The sequence below is a fragment of the Mesocricetus auratus genome, unplaced genomic scaffold (assembly GCF_017639785.1).
Source record: "Mesocricetus auratus isolate SY011 unplaced genomic scaffold, BCM_Maur_2.0 Super-Scaffold_100062, whole genome shotgun sequence".
NCBI lineage: Eukaryota > Metazoa > Chordata > Mammalia > Rodentia > Cricetidae > Mesocricetus > Mesocricetus auratus.
Genome location: NW_024429234.1, coordinates 550,523 through 576,987, shown reverse-complemented (window position 1 = coordinate 576,987; position 26,465 = coordinate 550,523). Strand labels below are relative to the sequence as shown.

Below are 26,465 nucleotides of genomic sequence, written 5' to 3'. Positions count from 1 at the left end.
ATGACACATACCCATAATCTCAGCCCCAAAGTCAGAGAGAGGCAAAAGGATCACTCAGGTTCAAAGCCAGCCTAGTCCACATAACAAGTTCTAGGCCAGCCAGAATTACATAACAAAGCTATCTCAATTAAATTTTTAAAAAGCTGGGTGTAGTGGGATACAGTGGCATCAGGAGTTCCAGGACAGCCTGAGCTACATGTTTAAAAAAGAAAGGTGCTGGGTGGTGGTAGCATACACCTTTAATCTCAACTCTCAGGAGGCAGAGGCATGTGGATTTCTGAGTTCCAGGCCAGCCTGGTCTACAGAGAGAGTTCCAGGACAGCTAGGACTACACAGAGAAACCCTGCTTCAAATAAACAAAACAAAACAAAAAAGTGTAGACCGTCATGCTAGCTTTTGATTTTTTAAGGTGGAATGTCTTAGTTAGAGTTAGCATTGCTGTGATGAAACACCATGACCAAAGCAACCTGGGAAGGAAAGGGTTTATTTGGCTTATGCTTCCATATTACTGTTCATCATTGAAGGAAGTCGGGACAGGAACTGAAAACAGGGTAAGAACCTGGAGGCAGTAACTGATGCAGAGTCCAGGAAAATGAGTATTGCTTACTGAGCTTCTCAGCCTGCTTCTGTTTTTGTTTGTTTGCTTGTTGGTTGTTTTTTCAAGACAGGGTTTCTCTGTGTAACAGCCCTGGCTGTCCTAGAACTCCCTTTGTAGACCAGGCTGGCCTTGAACTCACAGAGATCTACCTGCCTCTGCCTCCTGAATGCTAGGATTAAAGGCGTGTGCCACCACTGCCGACTCAGCCTACTTTCTTATAGAACCCAGACAAATAACACAGTGGTGGCCCACCTATAATGGACTGGGCCCACCCCATCAATCACTAATTTAAAAAATGCTCTACAGGGTTGCCTACAGCCCACTCTCATGGAGATATTTTCTCATCTGAGAGTCTCTCCTATCAGATGACTATTTCTTGTGTTAAATTGACATAAAACTAACAATTACATGGGGTCTCTATGAAACCCAGACTAGCCTAGAACTCACAATCTTCTGCATCTGCCTCAGAGGGCTGAGATCACAAGAGTATCCTTCCATAGCTGATCTCCAGTGCTAGACTCTGATGGTAGAAGCTGCCCTCTTAACATTTTGACATCTGGAAGACATGAGTGTCCATACAGTGAATATTCAATAAAGACCAGGCCTTTAATAAGAATTTAGCTTTTCTTGAACATTGTTTGAATTGTCACTGGAGTTAGGACATGAGGGGATTTGAAAGTAATTTAGGTTTCTAAGTTGCCTCTCACCTCCCTTCTCTCATCCTCTCTCTTAGCCATCATAATAGCAGTTTCTGTGACAGAAAAATCGTGCCAAAAGAAGGGAATGGTTTAGGTTTAATGCTCTGCTTTTTATTCACAGAAGGTGCTTGTGGTCCACCCACAAGACTGAATGCCTGCGTCCTAGGTTCACCTGGTGTTTGTCTGTCTAGGCCAAGTAGAGACTGCAGTATGACACTTAATCACTGGCACAGATTCGAGTTTTAAGCAGACAGATTAAATGGAAAGTTTCTTTCCTTTTATTGGTTTTTTTCTTATCCTGGAAGTTATTTTGAGATCATTTGGTTTGTTTTGTACTGTGGGCACAGTAAATAGACGAGTGTCCTTCCCAAAATGAAATTCCACAGACACCGCTCTTTTTAGCATAGAAGTCTCCATGCAGAGAGCAAAGGAAGGAACATTTCTGTATAACTGACTGAGGTCCAGGTAGTATGTCTTCCTCTGCAACCCTTGAAAACGTGGATAGGAGAGCCCTAGAAGATGCTAAACCAAAGAACTTTCCTGGCAGCCTGGAGCTCCAACCTGTAAACCAAGCAGCACCCTACCAGTCAGCTGCTGTGACTGGCATGGTCATGTTTCATGTTAGTACTGACGCTTATTACAAATTGTTGTTGTCCTACATAGAATTTCACAATAGATTGTATGTTTATAAATTGTCTCTTCTCTCTATACAATTCTTTCCATGTTTTTAGATATTCTAATCTCCACTGTTCTAATCTCCAAAGAAAATCCCTCTTTAGGTCCTGAATCCCATTGCCATGGCACCATAACAAGTGTCACACCTTGGGTGTGACTAAGCAGCAGAGTCTTACTGCTCCTGTGTTGATTTGTCATGGTTATTTACCTGTAGATACAGTATTTCATTCCCACTTCTCTATTCCTGTCTCTGACAAGGACATCTGTCTTGTTGGACTGGGGTCTTCATTAATTACCCTTCCTATTGCTCTGAAAAATACCAGACAGAAAGCAACTTCATGAAGGAATTTATTTTAGTTTATAGTTCAAGGGAATGGAGTCCATCTTGGCAGGGAAATCATGGCAGAAAAAACACTTCTAGTCAGGAAACAGGAATGAATGCTGGTGCTCAGCTCTCTTTCTCTTTTTTATTTAGTACAGGACCCGCAACACCGTGGAATGATGTGTCACTGTTAATTCAGGTTTTCTCATTGCATTTCACTTAAACTAGATAATCCCTCACAGGGGTGCCCAGAGGCTAACCTAATCTAGATAATACAGTTTACAGGCATGCTCGGAGGCTAATTTTACCCAGGTCACCCCTCACAGCTGTGCCCTAAATGACTGTAGTTCCTGTTGAGTTGACAAGCAGTAGCAACCATTCCAGGGTTTAGGCAGATGTACCTTCCTCACATTGACACTGTAAACAAAGCCACATTCTGAGGTACTTTTAGGACTTCAATGTATGTTTTCAGGGAGTAGGAACTCAGAAGGTCCCGTGAGTCCACACTTCCCCCCTTTTACATCCATCTGTTACTGCTGCCATCTTGAGAAGAACTTGTTCCTAGTGTGCTGTCTCTGTAACTCTTCCTCCTCCTCTGCTCACCCCCACGCTCTAGCTCCAGCAAAACAAGAGGAACAGTGATTCTGATGTGCTTACCTTGAAAAATATCAATTCTTTCACTTGAATAGAGAAAACAGTGAGAGACCCAAGGATAATTTTTTGGAGTATTAAACAAAATCTTGGTGAAAATTCTGTTTTTTGTGCAAATCCCTAAACCTCTCTAAGCTCTTTTCACATAGCCGGGGAAGTGCCAAGAGGGAGATGGGACTGCATATGTGAGCCTCTGAAGACTCTAGAGGTTGTCAAGTAAAAGGAGCAATGAAGGTGATTGCCAGTGGTCATTATGTTGTTGTGTTGTTATTGTTATTGCCATCATTACCACTACCACAACCTGCTCAACTCTGGTCCCAGCCTATTTATTGGTTATTTTGGTCTGGGGTTGTATTGTTCTTGTTTTATTTTCTTTTGTGATTAGATTCTTTCTTTTCCTTCCTTTCTTTTTTGAGACAGAGTCTTATGTAGCCCAGGCTGACCTCAAACTTTTATCCATGGATGACCTTGAACTCCTGGTCCTCCTGCCATCACTTCTCAAGTGCTAGGGTTACAGGTGTACACCATTCCGTCTAGTTTATGTGGTGCTGGGGATAGAGCCCAAGGCCTGTAGAGTGCATGCTGGTCAAGGGCTCTACCAACTGAGCTACAGCCCCAGTCCTTCTTTTTCTTTCCTCATTTCCCCTAACCCCACCAAGGCGGAAGCTCAATCTCAAGACCTAACAAATACTAGGCAAGCATTCTACCACTGAGATATCTTAGCCCCAGCTCCTTAAAATGACTTTTTAAAAAAAGGTCTACCAAAGATAGTTCTATATTGACTGGTCAAATTATGTCCATATGGCTAAATAGGGACTTGATGGCTACAATTTTTAAAATTTTTATTTCATCTGCATAAGACCATAAAAGCGCACACACACTAATGACTTATACTGTTTAATACATGGATATATCAGTTTTGGGTCAGACCAAGTATAGTATCATATATGTGTACAATAAGTTTAAATATCTAGAACTTTTGGTACCTTACTGTTTTTTGTGCCAAGCTCTCACCATGTCACCATGGGTCATCTCAAAAAAAAAAAAAAAGAGGGTTGGGGGGAGGAACAGGGTCTCTCACTATGTAGCTCTGACTGTCCTAGAACTAGCTCTGTAGATCAAGCTGGCCTTCAATTCACAGAGATTCACCTACCTCTGCTTCCTGAGTTCTGGGATTAAAGTGTTATATATACCACTTATCTGCCTGTATCATCTCAAATTTTGAAAATCAGACATTATTACTTGAAATTCAGTCATCTTAGATTGCATGTGCCAATCCTGTCCCTCCTCATATAGACATCAATTGGCTCTACTAGGACAGTGTGTAAGACCTCAGATGTTCTGCAGTTATTGAACCAAAGGACTCAGCATAGATTTGGATTTGATTTTGCTTCTGACACCATTATTTTCTTACTTTATTATCCCCACTAGGACATAATGGATAAAGGGCCTCAGCTAATAATAAGCCATCTGCTTTTAGAAATTGGGCTGAAGTATAGCTCAATGCAGTATAGTTCATAGCCTCCTCACATGCCCAAGACCCTGCCTCTATTGCTGAGCTTGAATCTCACTGTTTCTTGCTGGTCTAGCTAGCCAGCTTGCCCTGGGAAATCCTGTCTCTGACTCTAGAGTGCTAGGATTACAGGTGGGTCCTATGCATGTCTGGAGTTTTGTATGAGTACTGAGGATCTGAACTCTAGTTGTCACGTGTACCATATCCCTAGCATCCTGAAACATTATCTTAAAGCAAATAATTGCACTAGTGATGAATGAAAACAGACAGTAGTCACAGGTCTAATTGTCAACACTGACAGAATTTAAACTGACTTCTAAACAATTGCCTAGAGATCCAAAATGTGGCAACATCTCATGCTCCTCTGAGCAAGCAATCACAAGGTTGTTGTATTGGTTTGCATGAGATTGGCCCCATAGGCCCATATATTTGAGTGTTTGGTCCCCAGCTTATGGAACTGTTTAGGAGGGGTGGGCTTTACGGTATTAAAAGTCCATGCCATTCCCAGTTAGCTGTCTTTCTGCCATGTGCTTGTGGATCAGATGTAAGCTCTCAGCAACTGCTCCAGCACCATGCTTGCTGCCATGCTTCCCACGACAATGGAAACCCTCAGGAATGTTGAGCCCAAGTTAAATGTTTTATAAATTGTCTTGGCCGTGGTGTTCTGTTATAGCAATAGAAAAGTCACTGAGACAAAAGTGATGACTCCACCTGTGTATAGGGAGACATTTGTCTTATTTTGTTTTGTCTCAAGCCTGACTTAATCTGCTGTCTTGTACTTTTAAGGAGCCAATCAGACCAGAAGCACAATTTTCAAATGTTTGTTTCCACACATTAAAAACAATGTTTAGTGGGGTGTGGTGGCATACTACCATTAATCCCAGTGCTCTGAAGGCAGAGGCAGGCAGATCTCCGAGTTCAGGGCCAACCTGGTCTACAGAGTTCTAGCACATCCAGGACTATACAGAGAGACTCTGTCTTGAAAGCCAACAATGTTTAGTCATCAGTTGATGCCTGCTCTTTCAGGGCATCTGTCAAACATGAGATGTGTATGTGGGATTGTAGCTATGAAGTCATAGCCCCAGACCCTTGAGCTAAAGAGAGTAAAATGAGGTCCCCTTCAGTCTTGAAGAGCATTTTTCAGGGGCATATTTGTCCGAGGATCTGAGCCAGGAGCCTGAGAGAACAAGACCAAAGGGTGTCAGGAGTGGAAAGGTGCCAGACCAAGGACAGAAACAACTCAAGGAAAGTTGGCAACCTGGGGAAAGGCCAGGCTAGGACCAGTCAGGTGGGGACAGGCTTCTAGAAGGACTGCTGCTACATAGAAAGAGGTCAAGTGATTGTGTGCTATCTCCTCACAGCTTATGTTTTATTTTCACACAATTTCTTAGATCCATATAATTCATATATCATAGCATTTACTCTTAAAGAATTCATCACTTTAGAATATTTATAAGGCATGCAACCATCACTACCATCCATTTCCAGAACATTTCCATCATCACAAAATAAACCCCATATCTGGGCTGGGTTGCTATATTCTTTAAGCTAACCTTGAATTTTTGGTGCTCCTGCTTCTACTACCTAAGTGCTGAGGGATTACGGGCATGTACTGCCATGCCCATTTTAGTTAGTTAATTAATTAATTAATTAGGTAATCTTTCAAACAAGGCTACATGAAAGTGAAAAGGATGCTATTAATTTACCAGAATGCTGACGTAAAGATATGCTCTCCTGGGAAAATCAGAACTATGACTCCAAGATTCATCCAACCTCTTTCTAGCATTAGTTCTTGTATAACCACTGTTACCATGTTAGTTCTTTTTGTTCTACGTAGTACCACTTAAAACAAAAAACAAATACAAAAAAAAACCCAAAACACCCTTATTGTCATCTCAGTGGGATTTCAAGAGGGACATGTGCATTTTACTTTCAAGAGGTATGAAGGACAGGTATAACTGTACTAGGAATTTGTTTTGATTAAAATAATGAACACAAAATAAAACTAGCAGAAGCAAAGGGACTTTAAATTTTTCATCCTTTTAATTTTTTTTTCTTTCTTTCTTTTTTTTTGAATTTTTGAGGCAGTGTTTCTCTGTGGCTTTGGAGGCTGTCCTGGAACTGGCTCTTGTAGACCAGGCTGGTCTCAAACTCACAGAGATCTGCCTGCCTCTGCCTCCTGAGTGCTGGAATTAAAGGTGTGCACCACCAACGCCCAGCTTAAATTTATTTAATTTTATGTGGGAGGGTGTTTTACCTGTATGTGTATCTGTGCATTCTGGTGCCCACAGAGACCAGAAGAAAGGATCAGATCCCCTAGAACTGGATTAGTTGGTTGTGAGCCACCATGTAGATGCTGCGAACTGAACTTGAAGCCTCTGCATGAACAGCCCATGCTCTTAATCACTGAGGCATCATGAGGTGGGAAACACAGAGATGGAACCAGGAACCAGACCCAGATGATTATTGCTGCCCCTCATGTCTGCTACTCTTGCATTTTCTCTTCCTAAGGAGGCAGTGTCATTGCTGACTGTGGCCAGCGCATGGTATTTACAACCCCTAGCACTCAGAGTCCTAAAGACAAACATTACAGAGGAGAGACTTGACATTCCCACTAAGATTGCATGGCCATCCCCAGGTTGTATGGGCTGATTGGGGCAGGGATTCCTGATCTGTATAAAATCAGGTTCAGCTTCAACCTCCTGTGAGAGGTCAGTGTTGAGGAAATGAATGTAGTTCCACAGATTCCTCAACAGTGACAAACGCATTTCACATTGGTGATGGATTTGAGAAGCAGAGGTACAAAGATTAGGCTTAAGCACCTTACTGCAACTGCTGAATTATAAATGCTCAGCCTCTGCTGGTGACAACATAGGTGGCAGTTTGGAACCCTAAAGCAGAAAACATCTCCCTTCCTACTCTCTATCCTCATTTCATGGGTCCCCAAGTGGAAGACCTGGCTTTGACAGCTGGACACTTAGTTTCCATAGAAAGCTTTTTCCTCGTCCTCATTTTGGTCGAAAAGGACCAAGAAGACTCTCTCATTTACCCACATAAAGTTCCAGAGTTTTTGGATGTAAGAAGTAGAAGAAACCTTAGAGATACTTGATTTGCTCCTTTGAAATAAGGTCAAAGTTTGGGAAGTACTGCAGCAGTGATGTCCCTCCTAGAGATTCAGTTCATGTTAGCCCAGTAAGGATCTGAGAAGTCCTGGAGCAAAGAGACTAACACTTTCCTAACATCATAAGTGGCCAATTAGTAATATTGCATGGAACAAACTTTGGGAAGAAATCCAGATGTCTTGTTTTATGAATGAAGAAAGTAAGGCTTGTAGAGAGACTATGGTTGTAGTTTTTCCAAAGTTAATGCCAGGAAGCAGCACTGGCTTCCTGTTGTCTCTGGCAACTGACATTGGCCAAATGCTAGTGAAAGTACAGCATCTTCCCCTCTCTTCCTTATGTTCAATTTCCTTGGTCATCAGGAACAAGATCATGCTATCCAGGGTGCCTTAGGTGACATCATTAAGGTGAATCAGTATGTCAAAGAAGAACCAGGTTTGGGGCTGAGGAGATAGATGGCTTCATGAGCAAAAGTGCCTTCGACTCTAGTGTGAAGACCTGCATTAGAATCCTCAGACCTAAGCCAGACAGTGGTGGCCCACACCTTTAATCCTGGCTCTCAAGAGGCAGAGGCAGATAAATCTCTGAGTTTGAGGTCAGCCTGGTCTACAAAGTGAGTTACTTCCAGGATAGCTAGGGCTACACAGAGAAACCCCATGGGGGGGGGCAGGGCAGGGAATCTTCAGACCCAACTTAAAAGCTGAACAGATAAGTGTTTGGAGTATCAGTGCTCCTACAGGAGACAGGAGCTCATGGGTAAGCAACTTGCATACTCAGCTAAAAATAAACAGAGGCCCTGTTCCAAACAAGTAGAAGGCAAGGACCTTCACTGAGGCTGTTCTCTGACCTCTACATGACATTTACACACACATACCAAATCCAGGTTTGAAAAAAAATCCTTTCTGTCAGTGTTTCTCTAGCTCAGACCAAAGTATTTCTATTAGGACAGCATACTTTTATAGTATTGCCTATGTTCTGCTAAATAGCAGGCATAGCTACTTACATTGCAGGAATATTTCTAAACCAATACAATGATCCAATCTCAATGTAGAAAAGAAATAACAGGATAATAATTCATAATATGACTTGTGTTTGTTCAGTTGCTCTTGCATATAGAATCCCCATGGATGGAGTAGCTACAAATACAGACTGAGATGTCAGAGGTACCGTGAATGGTAAACTGCTTTTGGTAAATTACAAGCAAACCAAAACATTATCTCTCAGTATGCACAGTGGCTTCCTCCTCAAAAAACTGAATGTGTATGGAAACGACCCAGAATACTTTGACTGAGCATTTACTATGTAACAGCACTCATGTCTGAGTGCTTTCCATGAATTAGTCCATTCAGTCTTTATAGCCATCCTGTTTAGGTTTGGTTTCAGATGCCTGTTGTAAAGATGAAGAAATTAAGACAAGGAATATAGGTTAATTGTTCCCCAGCTCAGAACACAATCTCAGTCTTCTATGTTCCTGTCATCTGAAGAACCCAAAAACTCAGTCACCTGGATATTTATTCCACAGATCATGACCAGAGAAAGGCTGTTTGGGATCCGGGAAGCCATAGTATCCAAAGGAATCCAGACCAGGCCACCTCTTCACAGCACAGTTACTGTCTGCCTAGGAGCATGACAGAAGAGCAGTTAGAGACTGTGTGAATTGGCCTTGGGCCCAGGTGCCCTCCAGGACCTGCCAGCAAGTCTTCAGAGAGCAGAGACAGGAAACAGGCTGGGTGCCTCTTGCCCTTCCTCATGTCTTGCCATCTCTTGCCAAAAGCCCAGCCCTATATTATGCATCCAGCAATTTCTCATCACAGGAGACAGGAAAAATCAGGGAGCAGGGGGAAAACACAGGAGAACAAGCCTCTTCCAGGTAGCCAGGCTGGGGAGAGTCTCGGGACTTTTCTTCCTCCAAAAGTAATTATGCTGATCTGAGGGGTATCTGGGTGAAAAGCCCTCCTCTTCTGACTGCACCTCCCCTGGGCTGACATGAGATGACCACAGGTTGATGAAAGACTGGGGAAGATGGCACAAACCTGGGAAGTGGAGGTGGGAGGCAGCTCGGAGTCAGTGACAATGGTCTTTGGTTCTCCGTCTACACCTACATCTTCTGCAGGTGTCCTGGTCCCGATTTCCACAGGTCTACATAAAGACAAAAGTGATGAATCTTGCCCTGGTAGTTGTTAGTGGGATAATACTTCATGGGGTTGGTTGCTTCCCTAAAGCTCTACAGAATGATATTGAATATGGGAAAAAATTTTTTTTGGTTTTTTTTGAGACAGGATTTCTTTATGTAGTCCTGCTGTTGGAATGAGTTGGAATGTAGAGCAGGCTGGCCTAGAACTCACAGAGATCTGCCTGCCTCTGCCTCCAGAGTACTAGATTTGAAGGCATGCATAACCACTGCCCAATATGAATATGAAATGTTTAACAAAGTTAATCATCTATTAAAGACTCAAGACAAGTGTGTAAACTCTGGTAGACATCATTTACAAAAGGTATCTGTACTAGTGAAGAGTACAGACTCTGTCCTCAAATGGGTGTGTCTGTGTCTCTTTTTCTTTTTGGCCTTTCATCAAACTACAGTGTTTTCTTCCTGAATCATCTCAGCACTGAACCCCACTAAGAAGATGCTCTAAGGATTGCAACCAGCACCTTCTCAACCTAGAAAGGCCTGTCCAATTCCAAGGCAGAGGCTGTGTGACCAAGCTAAGGTTGTGATGATTCAGGGTTTCCAAAAGCAAACTGGCACTTCCTACCCTGGAATGAGTCATTAGCCCATCAGCTCCCCTGCATCCTGCTAGCCACGTACTATCCAAATACGCAGGTTAGGTAGTCCAGGGGAGGTACCAACTCCTCCCTACATATCAGATTTCCTAGTAATACACACATTTAAAGGCAAGGATTGTGAAGCCAGACCCGGCAGATACAGGTTTGAACTTTAAATCTCTAAACGTCCCTAAACCCCAATCCCAGTTTTGTATACTGGAATCACGGGATTCAAGATAAAACGTGTGGAAAGCCCAGTGACTAATGTAGAAACACCTTAAATGGCAGCGGTGACCCATGTTCTATCCAGTGGCTGTCTAGTCCCATGCAGAATGCTTTTGGCAAAGGAAGGAAACAGGACCTCCACCCTTGGCAGGTGTCTGCATAGTGATCCCGGGGGTTGGAAACAATAAAGCCTGTCTCCAGATGTGGCAGTTGAGTGCCCTTTGAAGGGTGAGTTTGCCATGGCTCTCAGATGCCGCCAGTCTCTCCCACAGAAGCAGCCGCAGCCTGCCGCCTTTGCACAGGCTCTGGCCATTTTCCCTGCTGCCTTTGTTCTATTTTGGTGCCTGTGGAGGTGCAGGGAAGCTGCTGCCTTCCTCGTGTTGCTATTTAAAGACATTCTGAAAGATGCTGCCACCGCTGTTCCCACTGCTGTGACAGCTGCTGCTCTTGTCCCCGCCACAGTGGGCTACATGGCCTGTGACCCCCAAAGCCTTGGGTGGGATGCCTTAGCAAGAGCTAGCCTAGAAGCACACACATTAGACCTGGGGAAGTCTTTCTGCCTGCCTTTTGTTTAAGACCCCTAAGCCATCTTTCTTACCAGGGCTTACCGCCAGCTGCTGCATTGCTCTATGTCCCTGCACTGCCTCACCTGTCTGTGTCCCTGGAGCATTTTTGTCACATGACCAATTAGGTTACCCTTTTGTTCTTCAGAGAAAATCATGTGCAATATTCCTGTCCTCCTCCATCCATCTGCAATTCACACTTGGGATTCTTTTCCACAGTGAAGTCTAATCCAGGAGGAGTCAGGGTGCCATTATCTCTAGGTCTAACCAAAATACTTTGAAAATAAATGCTTGCTGAAAGGCTCAGTAACCTCCAGTTAATAGTGGCAGCCTGGGCTTTAGGGAGTCTCTGGTCTCTATCCATCAGGCATGGATAGAATCCCTTAGATGTCAGTAATCCTGCCTTCTTTGCTGACTTCCCTGCATTCTCAGTGCAGTGTCTCAAAAGCCTGGTCTTACTGTGTAAGTCCGCCCTGATTTCTTTTTCTTAGACCTATGGAAGTGAAGCTTCAGATTTTATCAGTGAAGTGTCTGGGCCAGGCAGCTGTCTCCATTTGGTTTCCCCAACTCTCCCTTTCCTATTATGGAACAGCTATCTGCCTTGCAGGCTTGGAGTCCAGTTCTTTCTGCTGACCCAGCACAATTCCCCCAGTGCCTCAGTTCTGCGCAGCAGCATTGTCAGATGTTGCATTGTGACACACGCCACCACCCCCTGACCCACACTGGACCCAAGACTGCATGCACCAAAGTTTTGTTTCTAAAGTGCACAACTTGCTGGAGCTGTCCTATCTTACAGTGAGCCCATGTCGTTTCTTACACTTGAGTGGAAATTGAACATATTAGATGAAATATAAAGCTCTTTTCTATCTAAACCTCCTTGTCTCTGTTTCTTTTCTTTCTTTTTAAACATTTTAATGATGTTTTAGACAGAAGTTGTTCTTTGTGAGTTAATATTATTTGCAGTCCTTCAATTTTTGTGCTTTTGTTTTGTGTTGTTTGTTTTTTTGAGATGTGTAGCCCTGGCTGTCCTGGAACTTGCTCTGTAGACCAAGCTGGCTTCAAACTCACAGAGATCCACCTGCCTCTGCCTCCCAAGTGCTGGGATTAAAGGCATGTGCCACCAACACCCAGCTCAATAATAATAATAATTATTTTTTTTTTTTGGTTTTTCGAGACAGGGTTTCTCTGTATTGTTTTGGAGGCTATCGGTCCAGCCCAGCCTCGAACTCACAGAGATCCGCCTGCCTCTGCCTCCCGAGTGCTGGGATTAAAGGCGTGCGCCACCACCGCCCAGCAATAATAATAATTATTAATAAATAGAATTTAGGGTCTGGAGAAAGAGATGGCTCAATAGTTAAGAGCACATACTACTCATGCAGAAGACCCAAGTTAAATTCCCAGCACCCACGTTGGACAGCTCACAGCTGCCTGTAAATTTAGCTCCAAGGGATCTGAGACCTCTGGCTTTGGCAGCAAGCATCTAACTATCATGTACATACTTACACACATATAATTAAAAAGAAAATAAGGGAGTGTTAAGACAGCTCAAAGGATAAAGGCACATACAAGCACTTGCCACTAAGCCTGACATATTGTGAGTTCATCCCTGGATCCTATATGATAGAAAGAGAGAACCTCTACTATGGCATATGCACACCCACTTGCATAATGCATGCCAAATAAATAAATATTAAAAAATGAATGTGTACGTGTAGCACACATAAAACATACTTCAAGGTGTGGTAAGTGATGAAACAAACCATTTAGTTAATTCTCCAAATAATGCCTTTGTGGGAAATAAGTAAGTATTCTTTAGTTGCAAAAAGTAAACAAGAAATAAGCCTGATTGTCCAGCTTACTCACCCTAACACTCCTTTCCTTTTCTGCCTGCTCATATTTGAGGCATCTGCTGTCTTCGGAGCTGTGTCTTTGCCCTCGTTTCCTTAGCCCCATGGCAAGCCAGACTTTCTCCATGCGGTGGTAATAAGAATACTTTCTTTATATTATCTTGCTTAGGACAGCAAAATAGTCTCACATACATTCTTTCAGCTGGAGCCTAGCCAGATGTGTGAGTGAAGCAGTGGATGTGCTTTCTGTACACTTGCTGTAGTAATAAAAGGATAACCACTGGAAATGTAATGCCAAGTGATTAGTAGAGTCATTCGAATCTCCAGCGTCAGTGCCAGTGTCTGCTCTGTCCATTACTAGCTATGGGGCTCTGGGACAATTGGAGATGGTATTAGTGGCTCTCCTTTTATTATGATTCTTTATTACTTATTTAGTGTAGGAAGCTATGGCTCCCATGTGGAGGTTAGAGGACAATTTATGGAAATTGTTTCTCTCCCTCCACCATATGAGTCCCAGGGGTCAGAATCAGGTTTCCAGGCTCGGCAATAAGTGGCTTTCCTTGCTGAGCTATCTCATCACCACTACTCCTTTTTAACAGTTTTTTAGAGGCCTAGAGAGCTGGCTCAGTGGCTAAGAGCACACGTTGTTCTTGCAGAGGACCTAGGTTTGAGTCTCAGAACCCACATGGCAGCTCACAACCATCTGTAACTCCAGTCCCAGGGGATCTAATACCCTCTTCTGACCTCTGTGGGCACTAGGCACACACATAGTCCATATTCATACATGCAGGCAAAAGCATTCATACACATAAAATAATAAAATAAAAAATTGTGTGTGTGTGTGCGTGCGTGCGTGTGTGTGTGTGTGTGTGTGTATGTACTAATGAGATGGCCCAGTACTTAAGAACAACACCTACTGTTCTTACAGAGGACCTGGGTTGGTTTCCCAGCACTAGCATGGAGGCTCACAGCCACCCATAACTCCAGTTACTCCTTCCTGAGTTCTTGTTTCTGTAAATGTCTTGTTTATGGCCGTTTAATGTCATTTTGTTTGTTTGAGACAGGGCCATATATATCTGAGGTTAGCCCAAACTTGCTCTATAGCTAAGGATAACCCTCCTATCTCTACTCTCCCTCAAGTGCTGAGATTATAGGTGTGCATCAGTGTACCTGGTTTTGGGTAGTACTAGGGTACTGAGCTGTATCCCCAACCCCTGTTGTCTTTTCTTTCCTTTTTTGATGGTTTATTTGTTTGTTTTGTTTTTATTTTTTTTTATTTTGGTTTTTACGAGATAGGGTTTCTCTGTATTGTTTTGGAGGCTGTCGGTCCAGCCCGGCCTCGAACTCACAGAGATCCGCCTGCCTCTGCTTCCCAAGTGCTGGGATTAAAGGCGTGTACCACCATCGCCCGGCTTGTTTTGTTTTTCAAGACTGGGTCTCTCTGTAACAGCCCTGGCTATCATGGAACTTACTCTGTAGACCAGGCTGGCCTCAAACTCACAGAGATCCATCTGCCTCTGCCTCCCAAGTGCTAAAATTAAAGGTGTGCACCAGCACTGCCAGACTCTGTTGTGTTTTCTTGATCCTACTAATAACTAAAGAACAGCTTATTTGTTCACCTCAGTTCTATTGTTAAAATCACCTTAAAATTAATTCTTATCTATTAAAATAATTTTTAAGATAGTTTTCTTGGGCTAAAGAAATGGCTAATCTGTTAAGTAAGAGCTCTTACTGCTCTTCCAGAGGTCCTGAGTTCAGTTTCCACACCCATGTTGGTGAGGTCACAAATGCTCTCACTCCAGCAGATACAATATTCTCTTCTGGCCTTCACAGGTAAGCACACACACATGACACACATATATACAAATAAAAATAAATCTTAAAGTTGAGGGGAGGGGTTCCAGAAGATCCAATGCCCTCTCCTGGCCTTCATAGGCACCAGGAATACATATGGTGCACAGACACACATGTAGTCAAAACACTTACACAAAAAAATAGTGCCGGGTGGTGGTGGCCCATGCCTTTAATCCCAGCACTCTGGAAGGGAAGCAGAGGCAGAGGCAGGTGGATCTCTGAGTTAGAGGAAGTTTGGTCTACAAAGTAAATTCTAGGACAGGCTTCAAAGCTACACAGAGAAACTCTGTCTCAGAAAACCCAAAGGTAGGAAGGAATGAAGGAAGGAAGGAAGGAAGGAAAGAAGGAAGGAAGACAGGCAGGCAGTGGTAGCGTACACCTTTAATCCCAGCACTCAGGAGGCAGAGGCAAGCAGATTATCTGTGAGTTCAAGGCCAACCTGGTCTACAGAGCGAGTTTCAGAACAGCCAGGACTGTTACACAGAGAAACCCTGTCTGAAAGAGGGGCAGAGGAAGATAGCCCAGTAGCTAAATACCTGAGTTCAACTACCAGAACCCCTACTAGAAAAGCCGGGTATAGTGGTGTGTGATTGTAATACCTGAATTGTGAACATGGAGACAGGCAAATCCTTGGAGCTCACTGACCAAGCTCTGTCTGCAAAAAAAGGCAAGCAACTCCTGATGAATGATATACAAGGTGTCCTCTGACCTCCACATGTATATGTACACGCAGGAACATACATACACACAAAAGAAAAGTTATCTTTTCTTTTTGTTTGGTTTTTAGAAAGTGTCTGATGTCACCCAGATAGGCCTCAAGCTCACTGTGTGTGAATGTTTCATTGTATGTATATCTGTGAACCACAGAAAAGAGAGTTGTATTTCCCAGACCTGGAGTTAGAGATGGTTGTGAGCCACCAGGTGGGTCCTGGGAATCGAGACTGGTCCTCTGCAAGAGCTGTGGTGCTCCCAATCACTCTCCAGCCAACTCCCCAGCCTGTATGATCCTCCTTATTCTCCCCTGCTGCCTTCCCCATCTCTCCTCTGACCCTCACCCCTCAATAGCTCTACTCTACTTCCACATGGCATTGCACCCACTGCACATGATGAAAACGGACATTCTGTCTGTCTGCTCCCATTCGTGTCCCTTATGTGAGGGCTGAAGAGATGGCTCAGGGGTCAAGAGCACTGGCTCCCCTTCCAGAAGACCCAAGTTCAATTTCCAAACTACACGGCAGCTCATAGTTAAACTCCAGTTCCAGAGAGTCTAGCTTCGGAGAGTACTGCCCACATGTGGTGCACAGACATACCCATACAGATACAGATACCCGTACAAATAAAGTAAGTCATATATTTACAAATTGTATGTTTATATGAATCTTGCTGGCATATACCTTTAACCCTAACACCAGGAGGCAGAGGCAAACACATCTCAAAGAGCTCAAGGCCATCCCTGCCTACATAGCAAGTTCTAGGCTGCTGGGACTACATAGTGAGACCCTGTCTCAAAAAACAAAATGAAACAAAAATGTATGTGTGCATGTGTGTGTGCACCTTTGTGCGAATACATGTCTTTCTGTCTCTGCTCACTACTGAGCACTTAACTAAGGCATCTTGTGTTAGAAAGGTAGTCTGACTAGAGATGTTTTTTTTTCTTTCCTGTAGTTTCCAAATAAATAACATTTAAAGTCTAAAAAGAAGAATACCTGTCATTTATTTCTTCTTTTGATCTTAACTCAAAGACACAGCTTTGCAGGAATGTCCTGAGCTTCTGGAAAGAGTCTGGCTGTTTTTCCTCCTTTTTCCATTCGAAGGTGCACCTGTGTTCCCAAGGCAGTTCTGCTGACACTGTTCGCTTTAGTAAGCCTCCTCTGCTCACTTCTCCACCACACTAACCCCAAACACTGCCCTTGTCACTGAAACCCCAAAAGTGGACTACAGGAGGGGTAGGAAAATGGATGTGTGGTACAGTCCCCCCTTGCAAGAGTTTTCACCCAAGGAGTCTGTTATCCCTGACCTAGAGGTTGGGATGGGACTGGGGTGGGGATGGGGGTATGTGCAACTCATGGGGAGAGGACTTGTTTAGCATTAGGCACAATGCCTGTGTGAGATCTCCAACACCAAAAAATAAACTCCTCCAAAACCACAAAGAGCTGCTCCAAAAGTAAAATGCTCCTGTTGGCCGGCCACCTGCTGCTGAGTCCTGAATGAGAGGAAGCGGATTCCTCCCCACGCACACGCACCTGCACCCCTCGTGTGTGTGTGTGTGTGTGTGTGCGTGTGTGTGTGTGTGTGTGTGTGTGTGTACAAGTGTAGATGGCAGGTGTGTGCTAAAGTCTTAATGAAAGGGTTCCTCTGTAGGATTGCTTGTATCCTGCCCACCTTAGAGGCTTCTGTGAATAACTTTACCTTTGAACTCTCCTTGTATTCAGTCCCTGATCCTTAGGATTTGGTGACAATCCTTGACTGGCAGGAAGCTTTGATCCTTGGGGAGTCCAGAGGAAGTCCTGTGATATGTGGAATTGGAGGGAAGTTGCAGGAGGTGGGTTGCTAAGGGGCACCCATTAATTAAGAAGAAGGCTTTGCCTAACACTCACTTACATAAAAACAAGTCCGGAGCCTGATAACAGGAGCTCAGTGCCCCAAAAGGATACAGTGTGTTTGCACAAGCAGTTCTGTTATTTAAAGACATAGCGGTGCCTGGGGGAAATTCCTACCCACACCCCAGGAAGAGCAGAATGCCTCAGAATTCCCCTTTAAAGAAGCAAAGCTGCCTTTCTTTGAGTGGTAGGTGACTGTAGGAGAAAGAAATCTCTTAGAGCTTTCAGTGTAGCTCAGGTAGCAAGCACTTGCCTAGCTCTGGGTTCAGTCCCTGCACTGCTGAAAACTGACAAGATGGCACACGCCTGTACTATCAGCCTCTGGGAGAAGGCAGCAGAAGAGTTCAAAGTCATCCTTGGCTACAGAGAGAGCTGGGAGCCAGGGACAGCAAGATGGTTCGGTGGGTACAGGCACTGGCTGCAAAGCCTGATGACCCGAGCTCAGTCCCTGGGATCTGCATGGTATAAGGAGAGAAATGACTCCGACTCTCACACGTGTGAGTCATGGCACATGTACATTCACATACATTTACACATACTAAATAAATATAACTTATAATAAATACAAATATAATTTTTAAACTACTTTTGCTTTAAGACTACCTTATATCGGATGGCTAGACAAAAGAGGACTTGCTAATGCATCCCAAAGCTATTCCTTGGTTCCGCCCAGTGAGTGCCTCAGTGAAGCCCCTTTCGCCAGCAGGGTATTGTTCCTCTTCTCCTACCCACCTCCAAAGGCACATCATTTCCTTTGTCCCAGATAGTCAAGCACATTAGAGACCCCTGTCTGTGGTGTGTGCCTGCATGCCTTTCCACTGGACTCTGGCGGCCAGAGGGATGGGTTCGTGGGTTATTCCTCAAGTTAGTACCAGTATACTGCCTGGGTACCGTGCAGGTCCTTCATAATGATTATTGAAGAGTGAGTAACTGTGAGGCAGAGGCCATGCAGAGTCGTCCTCTTTCTGGAATCATCTCATTTTCACTCTACCAGGAAAGAAGAAGCAGGTTAGGAAAGTGTGGATAGTACTTCATTAGGGTTGAATGCCTGCCTTATTCCCGGTGTGTGTGTCACACGCTCCGTGAGAAAATCCAGGACATGCCTCACAGCATCCTGGTGAGCTTGGCTCATGGAGCTCAGAACTTAATGTGTCAACACTTAGAAAGGACTGACCATATAAAACGTGTGTCCCCACACAAAGTCAAAACACAAGGCCCCAGTTAAAAGAAGGGGAAAAGGGTAGAGAGATGGCTTAGCAGTTGACACTTGGTGTCTTTGCAGAGGACTTGGGTTCAATTTTTAGTACCCATATGGCAGCTCACAACTGTCCATAATTCCACTTCCAGGATGCACATGATACACAAACATCCATCTAAGTAAAGCATTCATACACATAATTTAAATACATCATATTATGTTTATGAGTGAGTACCCTATCTGCATGTATACCTTTAAGCCAGAAGAAGGCATCAAATCCCATTATAGATGGTTATGAGTCACCATGTGGGTGCTGGGAATTGAACTTAGGACCTCTGGAAGAACAGCCAGTGCTCCTAACCACTGAACCATCTCTCCAGCCCCAAATAAATTATCTTTAAAAGCATTTTTAAAAAGAGGGCAGAAGTACCATTAATAATAGTAGAATACAGTTGGTTCCCCTTTCTCTTCCAGAATCTCACTTTACTTGCCCTGGTATTTTCTGATTGCTATTGAGGTTACTCTAAGGAGAAGAAAAACTGAAATGTGAAATAATTGCATGCTTTTCACAGCTTATCTTGACTCTGCAGTGTCAATCTTAAATGCACAGATGAGTGTTTAACTCATACAGAGAACCACCAAAATTACACCGTGTGTATCCCACAGCTTGCACATGCATATGCATTTCCATCATTGAGAGATGGAAGGAACTGCACAAGTAAGCACAACCATTTCCCTCCTTGATTCCTGCACCTGCTATCAGCACTGTGTGCCTCCAAAAGGCTGGCAAGAAGGAGCAAGGATGACAGGTTGTCCTGCTTCCTTCTGTGTCATTGGTTTTAGTGTGAATGTTCGACTAAGACAAAAAAATGAGTATGTAAGAAAGGATATTACATAGGGTCCCTGACCATTTGTCTTTCTTAGAAAGCCATGACCTTCTCTGTGTGGTAGGAACAGGTTCTAATTAGAATGGAAAGCTGGAACTCTCCAGGCTGTAAGAGTAACAGACACAGTGGCCTGCTTCTTGCTTCTGGGATTGCTGATCCCATTCACTGCAAGTCTATCAGTGTTGTGTTCATGGGCATAAGGACCACAATCAAAAATGCACTTTCAAGACACAGCATGCATCTCCTCTGCTCACATTCCTGCACCACTGTCTCACTGGATGTCATCTTCAAGTAATAAATCCAGTAAAAAATATTAGTAATAGAGGCTGGAGAGATGGCTCAGCGGTTAAGAGTACTGACTGCTCTTCCAGAGGTCCTGAGTTCAATTCCCAGAAACCACATGGTGGCTCATAACCATCTATAATGAGATCTGGTGCCCTCTTCTGTCATGCAGGGATACAGGCAGATAGACCACTGTATACATAATAAATAAATCTAAAAAAATACCTTAAAAAGTGTCTAAAAAATATTAGTAATAGCTGGGGGTGGTGGTGGTGGTGGTGATGGTAGTGGTGCACGCCTTTAATCCCAGCACTCAGGAGACAAAGGCAGGTGTATCTCTGAGAGTTCCAGGCCAGCCTGTTCTACAGAGTGAGTTCCAGGACAGGCTCCAAAGTTAGAGAAACAGTCTGGGGGAAAAATATTAGTAATTTTAACATTACCAAAGTAGGTTATTAAAGCAGGCAGCATAAGCCTTGGGGACTAGACTGGCTGTGTGGCATCTCGGTTGGTGTTCTTAGAATTAAGGAGTGGCCTGTGTGCGTTCATTCCCTCGTGAATGTATTTCAGCATCTGCCAGATGCCACTCATCTTATGAAGTACGGGACCACACCAGAGGAAGAAGACAAGAGATGGCCTTGGCATCAGTAGTATTTGTGATCTAACGAGGAAAACATTTCTCAATTATATGATATCAATCCCCAACATGAATGAGAAAACAATATCACAACAAATATTTAAATTATAATTGTAAGCAAGATTACAAACAGAATTCAAGGGATAGTTAGCCTTAGCTTGGTAAGCATTCAAGAGAAAAGCCCTTGGAAGTGGTATCTGGCGGGGGGGTGTAGGATAGAAAGGAAGGGAAGTAGCCTCCCAGCATAAGAGGACAGCATGTGCAAAGATATGGATCAGCTCTGCTTAGGAAAAAAATCCACAGAGCCAGAGGGAGATTGGATGTGAGAATGAGGGACCCAGGGCTTTTAGGGGGACCCTGTTCCCTGCCTTGCCCCATTTCTTCCCAGTACCTATGCTGACCAAGAACCTCACAAGGTAGAGGGATTCTAACTTCCCTTAGCAAGTCCAAGACATATAATGCAACACCTCAGACTCACAGGGATCTGTCTACTAAGTGCTGAGATTAAAGGTGTGCACCACCATGCCAAGTCCTAAAAATTCTAAACTAGAACCAAGCATGCCGGTAACCCTCAGAAGAATGAGGCCTAGAGACCTCAAGTTTGAGGCCAGTCCATCCCAGAAAAACAAAAGCAAGGGACAGGGAGATTGATGGTTCAGTGGGTAAAGGCTCTTTTCACCAAGGGGATGGGGAGATGATTCAGTAGTTAAAGACACTTGCCACCAAGTCTTCTGACTTCAGTCTGCCCTCAGGATTCACATAGTAGAAGGAGAGAAGTAACTTCTATGTGTGTCTGTACTCACACAGAGGCCCTGAGAAAAGTGCAGGCAGCCAGCCACTCTAGAAGCACCTGTACCGGGCAGCCTTGCCTGTCTTTGTCCTGAGGCCTCTACTACCCTTTGACTGGAGAACCCAGGAGCTGTGCTAGGGCCTAGAAATACTGAGGAGCAGTTTAAAAATCTATAGTGAAGTGTTGCGGATAAGAAACACAAAGGGATCCTCTGTGAGACAAGGGTCACAGCCAGCTCTCCCTTCTCCAGGTTGAAAGGCCCTGCACTACCTTCACAAGGAAGCCTGATATTGCTTCCCAGCAGATGTGCTCATGACCCGTCTCTCTATCCAGGTGCTGAGCGATGTCCTCAAGGATCTCTATCACCTGCTGAAGCATGTAGTGCGTTTGGAACCTGATGATGTGGCCAAGCTACATGCCCAGCTGGCCCTGGAAGAGCTGGACGAGATCATGAGGAATTTCCTGTTCCCTCCCCAGAAGTTGGAGAAGAAGATCGTGGTGCTGCCATAGACCTGGTTCACAGGACACGGAAGAAGGCAGGGAGGGACCAAGCAGCTAAAGCAGTGGCCATGCACCTACCAGCAGGTGGCTCCACTGCCTCCCTGGTCTTGCAATATGGCAGACCTTAAGGTAGCTAGCTGTGTGGTGCTGGGCACTTGGTGTTCAGGACCACCTTTCTAGAGCATCCATTTAGTCACCCTGCCCATCTGGCCCAAAGCATGTGCGGTTAGAAAGAAAAGGATGAATTCCATCTAGTCTGCACATTCTCATTGTCCTGTGCTATTTAGAGAAGATGTGCATGACTGTGGACCTTTTCTTGCAGCTGTAGAGGCTGCCTGCACAGGTCCTATCTTGATGTTCTTTCATGGGGAGATGACTCTGCTTGTGATAATGAGGAACAGGCAGAGCTGTCATGTTTGACTGCTAAAGAGTCATCTGGGTGTGCAGCTGTGGGACGGCAAAGAAACCATTGCTTAAGAGTACAAAGAGGAATAAAATTACCTTGGTTGGGATCATCATCCAGGCTGAATCTGCTTGTTGAGCTGGCTGACTCTCCAGGAGAAAGAGGAAAAAGCCCTGTTTGTTTTCCGGGGCATTTTTTTTTTGTTCCCTCTGCTCCTTTTGTTTGTTTATTTTTCAAGACAGGATTTCCTCTGTGTAACAATTCTAGCTGTCCTAGAACTCTCTCTGTAGACCAGGCTAGCCTTATACCTAGATATCTGCCTGCCTCTGCCTGGTTGACTCCTCTTGTTCATTTGCAGGTTGAAAGCTGAGACAATGGAGTGAGTGGTCTGAGAATTTCAGATGTATCACCATGATTGCTGGTTCATTTATTTATATATTTTGGTATTTTCATTGCAGAGAGAGAGAGAGAGAGAGAGAGAGAGAGAGAGAGAGAGAGAGAGAGAGAGAGAGAGAGAGAGAGAGAGAGAGAGAGAGAGAGAGAGAGAGAGAGAGAGAGAGAGAGAGAGAGAGAGAGAGAGAGAGAGAGAGAGAGAGAGAGAGAGAGAGAGAGAGAGAGAGAGAGAGAGAGAGAGAGAGAGAGAGAGAGAGAGAGAGAGAGAGAGAGAGAGAGAGAGAGAGAGAGAGAGAGAGAGAGAGAGAGAGAGAGAGAGAGAGAGAGAGAGAGAGAGAGAGAGAGAGAGAGAGAGAGAGAGAGAGAGAGAGAGAGAGAGAGAGAGAGAGAGAGAGAGAGAGAGAGAGAGAGAGAGAGAGAGAGAGAGAGAGAGAGAGAGAGAGAGAGAGAGAGAGAGAGAGAGAGAGAGAGAGAGAGAGAGAGAGAGAGAGAGAGAGAGAGAGAGAGAGGGAGAGAGAGAGAGAGAGAGAGAGAGAGAGAGAGAGGAGAGGAGAGAGAGAGAAGGAGAGGAGAGAGAGAGAAGGAGAGGAGAGAGAGAGAGAGAGAGACTGAGGACTGGGAAGATGCCTCAGTCCCTAAAGTACTTACTATGCAGGCTCAATCCCCCAGCATCCAAGTAAAACGGCTGCTTGTACCAGCGCACACCTATACCCCACACTGGGAAGAGAGACGGGCACATCAGTGACTCACTGGCCAGTCAGCTTAACCTACTGTGTGAACTCCATGCCAAGTAAAGTCCCTCTTTAAAAAAAGTAAATAAAGAAGCCAGGTGTGGTGGCACATGCCTTTGATCCCAGCACTCAGGAGGCAGAGGTGGGGAGATCTCTGTGAGTTCCTGGCCAGCCTGGTCTACAGAATGACAGCCAAGGCTACACAGAGAAACCCTGTCTTGAAACACCAAAAAAAAAAAAAAAATCTTGATCACTTGGACAAACCTAAAAAATCCTGTTTCTTTTTTTTAAGGCAGGGTTTCTGTGTGTAACAGTCCTAGCTGCTGTCCTGTCTCTGTAGACCAGGCTGGCCTAGAACTCACAGGGATCCTCCTGTCTCTGCCTCCTGAGTGCTGGGATTAAAGGCGTGTGCCACTACTGCCCAGCTACAATCCCTGTTTGTTAGCATTTAGAGTACTTACAGCCTGGGGTGGAGAGATGCTCAGCAGTTAAGAGTGTATACTGATCTTGCAGAGGACCCAGGTCTGGTTCCCAGCACCCACATCAGGCAGCTCACCTAGGCCTGTGACTCTAGGGGATTGAGCTGGCCTCTAAGGACACCAGCATTCATATGTGTCTATACACACACACACAATTAAAAATAATTTTTAAAAAGTATATATGTATGTGTGTGTATATATATATTGTTGTTGTTGTTTTGTTTTTTTGAGACAGGGTTTCTCTGTATTGTTTTGGAGGCTGTTCTGCAACTCACTCTGTAGACCAGGCTGGCGTTGAATTCACAGAGATCCGCCTGCTTCTGCCTCCCAAGTGCTGGGATTAAAGGCGTGCGCCACCAATGCCTGGCTATATATAGACTTTTTAAGGATACAACCTGCTCAGACAAACAGGTTGAATATGTTAGGCAATCTATGTAACTATCCATGGCAGCATTTACATAAGTGTATTCTAGTTTTGAGGACATTCATTGATGACTTTGAGGAACTTCTCCATCTAAATACATATGTCCTTCAGAGCCTCTTATCCATTTATCTCTATGTTTAAATTGAATTTGAACTATTTATCAAAGGACTCAAAGTATTTTACTTTATTGATTTTGGCATGCTTAATTTGAGAGTAATTTTTTTCTTGCTGACTTCAAATTCAAAGGGAAGATTATTTAATGTAAGCCTTCCAAAAAATGACCAAATTATTAAAAATTATCAAATAACTCTTCTAAGCCAGACATGGTAGTTTATTCTTATAACCACAGCACTCAGGAGAATAAGGCAGAAAGGTTTCAGTGAGTTCAAAGTTAGATTTGTGTAGAGAGAGATCTATGTACCCATAGCACTGACCACTCCCATTTGGGTGTGTTCACAGGTGTGTAGAACATTCGGGGGATAAAAGAGCTAGTGGAGGAGCTTGTCTATCCATTGGGGTTTCTCTGCACAGGTTCGAATCCTTCAGACTACGCCAGCCAAGCAGTGATGATGCACACCTTTAATCCCAGCACTCGGGAGGCAGAGGCAGGCGGATCTCTGTGAGTTCCAGGCCAGCCTGGTCTACAAGAGCTAGTTCCCAGGACAGCCTCCAAAGCCACAGAGAAACCCTGTCTCAAAGAGAGAGAGAGAGAGAGAGAGAGAGAGGGAGGGAGGGAGGGAGGGAGGGAGGGAGGGAGGGAGGGAGGGAGGGAGGGAGGGAGGGAGGGAGGGAGAGAGAGAGAGAGAGAGAGAGAGAGAGAGAGAGAGAGAGAGAGAGAGAGAGAGAGAGAACAAGTAAACAATTAAAGACAAAGGGCATAGATGGAATGTCAACTAGTTTAAAAGCTCTGAGCTGGGGCCGGGCGTTGGTGGCGCACGCCTTTAATCCCAGCACTCGGGAGGCAGAGGCAGGCGGATCTCTGTGAGTTCGAGACCAGCCTGGACTACCAAGCGAGTTCCAGGACAGCCTCCAAAGCCACAGAGAACCCTGTCTCGAAAAAACCAAAAAAAAAAAAAAAAAAGCTCTGAGCTGGCAAGACACTGCAACATGTAAAGGTGTTAAAGTGCCAAGCCTAAGAGCATGAGTTCAAATCCCAGGATCCCATGATAGAAGAAAAAACGGATTATTATCCCGCTAGTTGTCCTCTAGGAGAAATGAAGTCAGGAGGAGGATGGTGTCAGGTGGAATCTGTAAGTTAAAGTAGTATGACCTGGCAGAGAAGTTGGTAGCTCTGAAAGCCAAGAGGGGAGCGTCTCAGGTGAAGGGAACAGAGGCTGCAAAGCCCCCAAGAGAGATGAGGTTGAAGAAGAGCTGGGATCAGGGTGACTTAGACAATGTAAAGGGAGGGGAAGGGAAAGGAGAGGTGTTCACTAAACAAAGGATGCAGCCACAGACCAATTTCTCCCTGAAGCCACTTCCTTTAGCTTGTTTCTGGAAAGTGCTATGAAGCTAACTAATGTGATCTGTGTTGTAAAATTGGAAGTAAATATAACCACATACAGCCCTTTTTCTATTTTCTCCTCAATCACAAGAAAGCAGCAGGCTGATTCCTCCCTCTCTATTCCCATCCCCCCAACTTGGCTTCAGTTACTCCTCCAACAACAGCAAGGACAGCAAGTGTATGCATCTGCCTGGGATCCACCCACCAGCTCTCTCCTGTCCCTTTATCTCCGGGGACACCTGAATGAAGTGCCGTAGCCAGGGGTTTGGAAGGGTGGCCATGGCATGGGAAAGTTGATTAGTCTATGGGAGTAAGCTAGGGGATGACCCATGTGTCTGGCCTGTTAAAACCTGAGCGAGGCTTCTGTGCCACAGCCACAGCAGGGGTTTCTATGACAGCAGAGTAGAAACGGCAGCTGAAATGGAGTGCTGAACGGATGTTGAGAGCTGGCCACCTCTCCATGACTGTGTGTGGCTGCCTTCCCTGAGCCCCAGCAGTGGCAGTGACCTAGAGGGCTCGGCCGTGTCCTGCTGCAGGCTTGCTTGTGCTGCAGCTGCAGTCACATGCGCAGCCTCGCTGCAGTGTGCTGCGCCTCAGACTTCATGCACCAGTCTGCTCTGAGCTCAGTGTCCGCTTTGCTTGGGGGCTGGGAATTAGTCTGGCTGCTGTCTATGTGGCAACCTCTTCCCTGCTGGCCAGCTGAAGCACTTACTGGCAAGGGAAAGGGAAGCCAGACCTCACTCTGCCTACTTAGCATTTGAAGGCCACCCCCAGGCCCTCCCACAGCTCCTCTTAGTCACCCAATAGCTGT

General features: G+C 44.7%; 1 protein-coding gene across 1 annotated transcript in view; it reads left to right on the top strand.

The window, feature by feature from the left end:
- Tango6 (transport and golgi organization 6 homolog) overlaps window positions 1-22,241 on the top strand; it is a 158,177-nt gene extending 135,936 nt beyond the window's left edge. The window contains exon 18 of the mRNA XM_040736604.1: window positions 21,556-22,241. Coding sequence (XP_040592538.1) covers window positions 21,556-21,732 — 177 coding nt within the window. The 3' untranslated portion in view covers window positions 21,733-22,241. The remainder of the gene's footprint in view (window positions 1-21,555) is intronic.
- The last annotated feature ends 4,224 nt before the right edge of the window (window positions 22,242-26,465 follow it).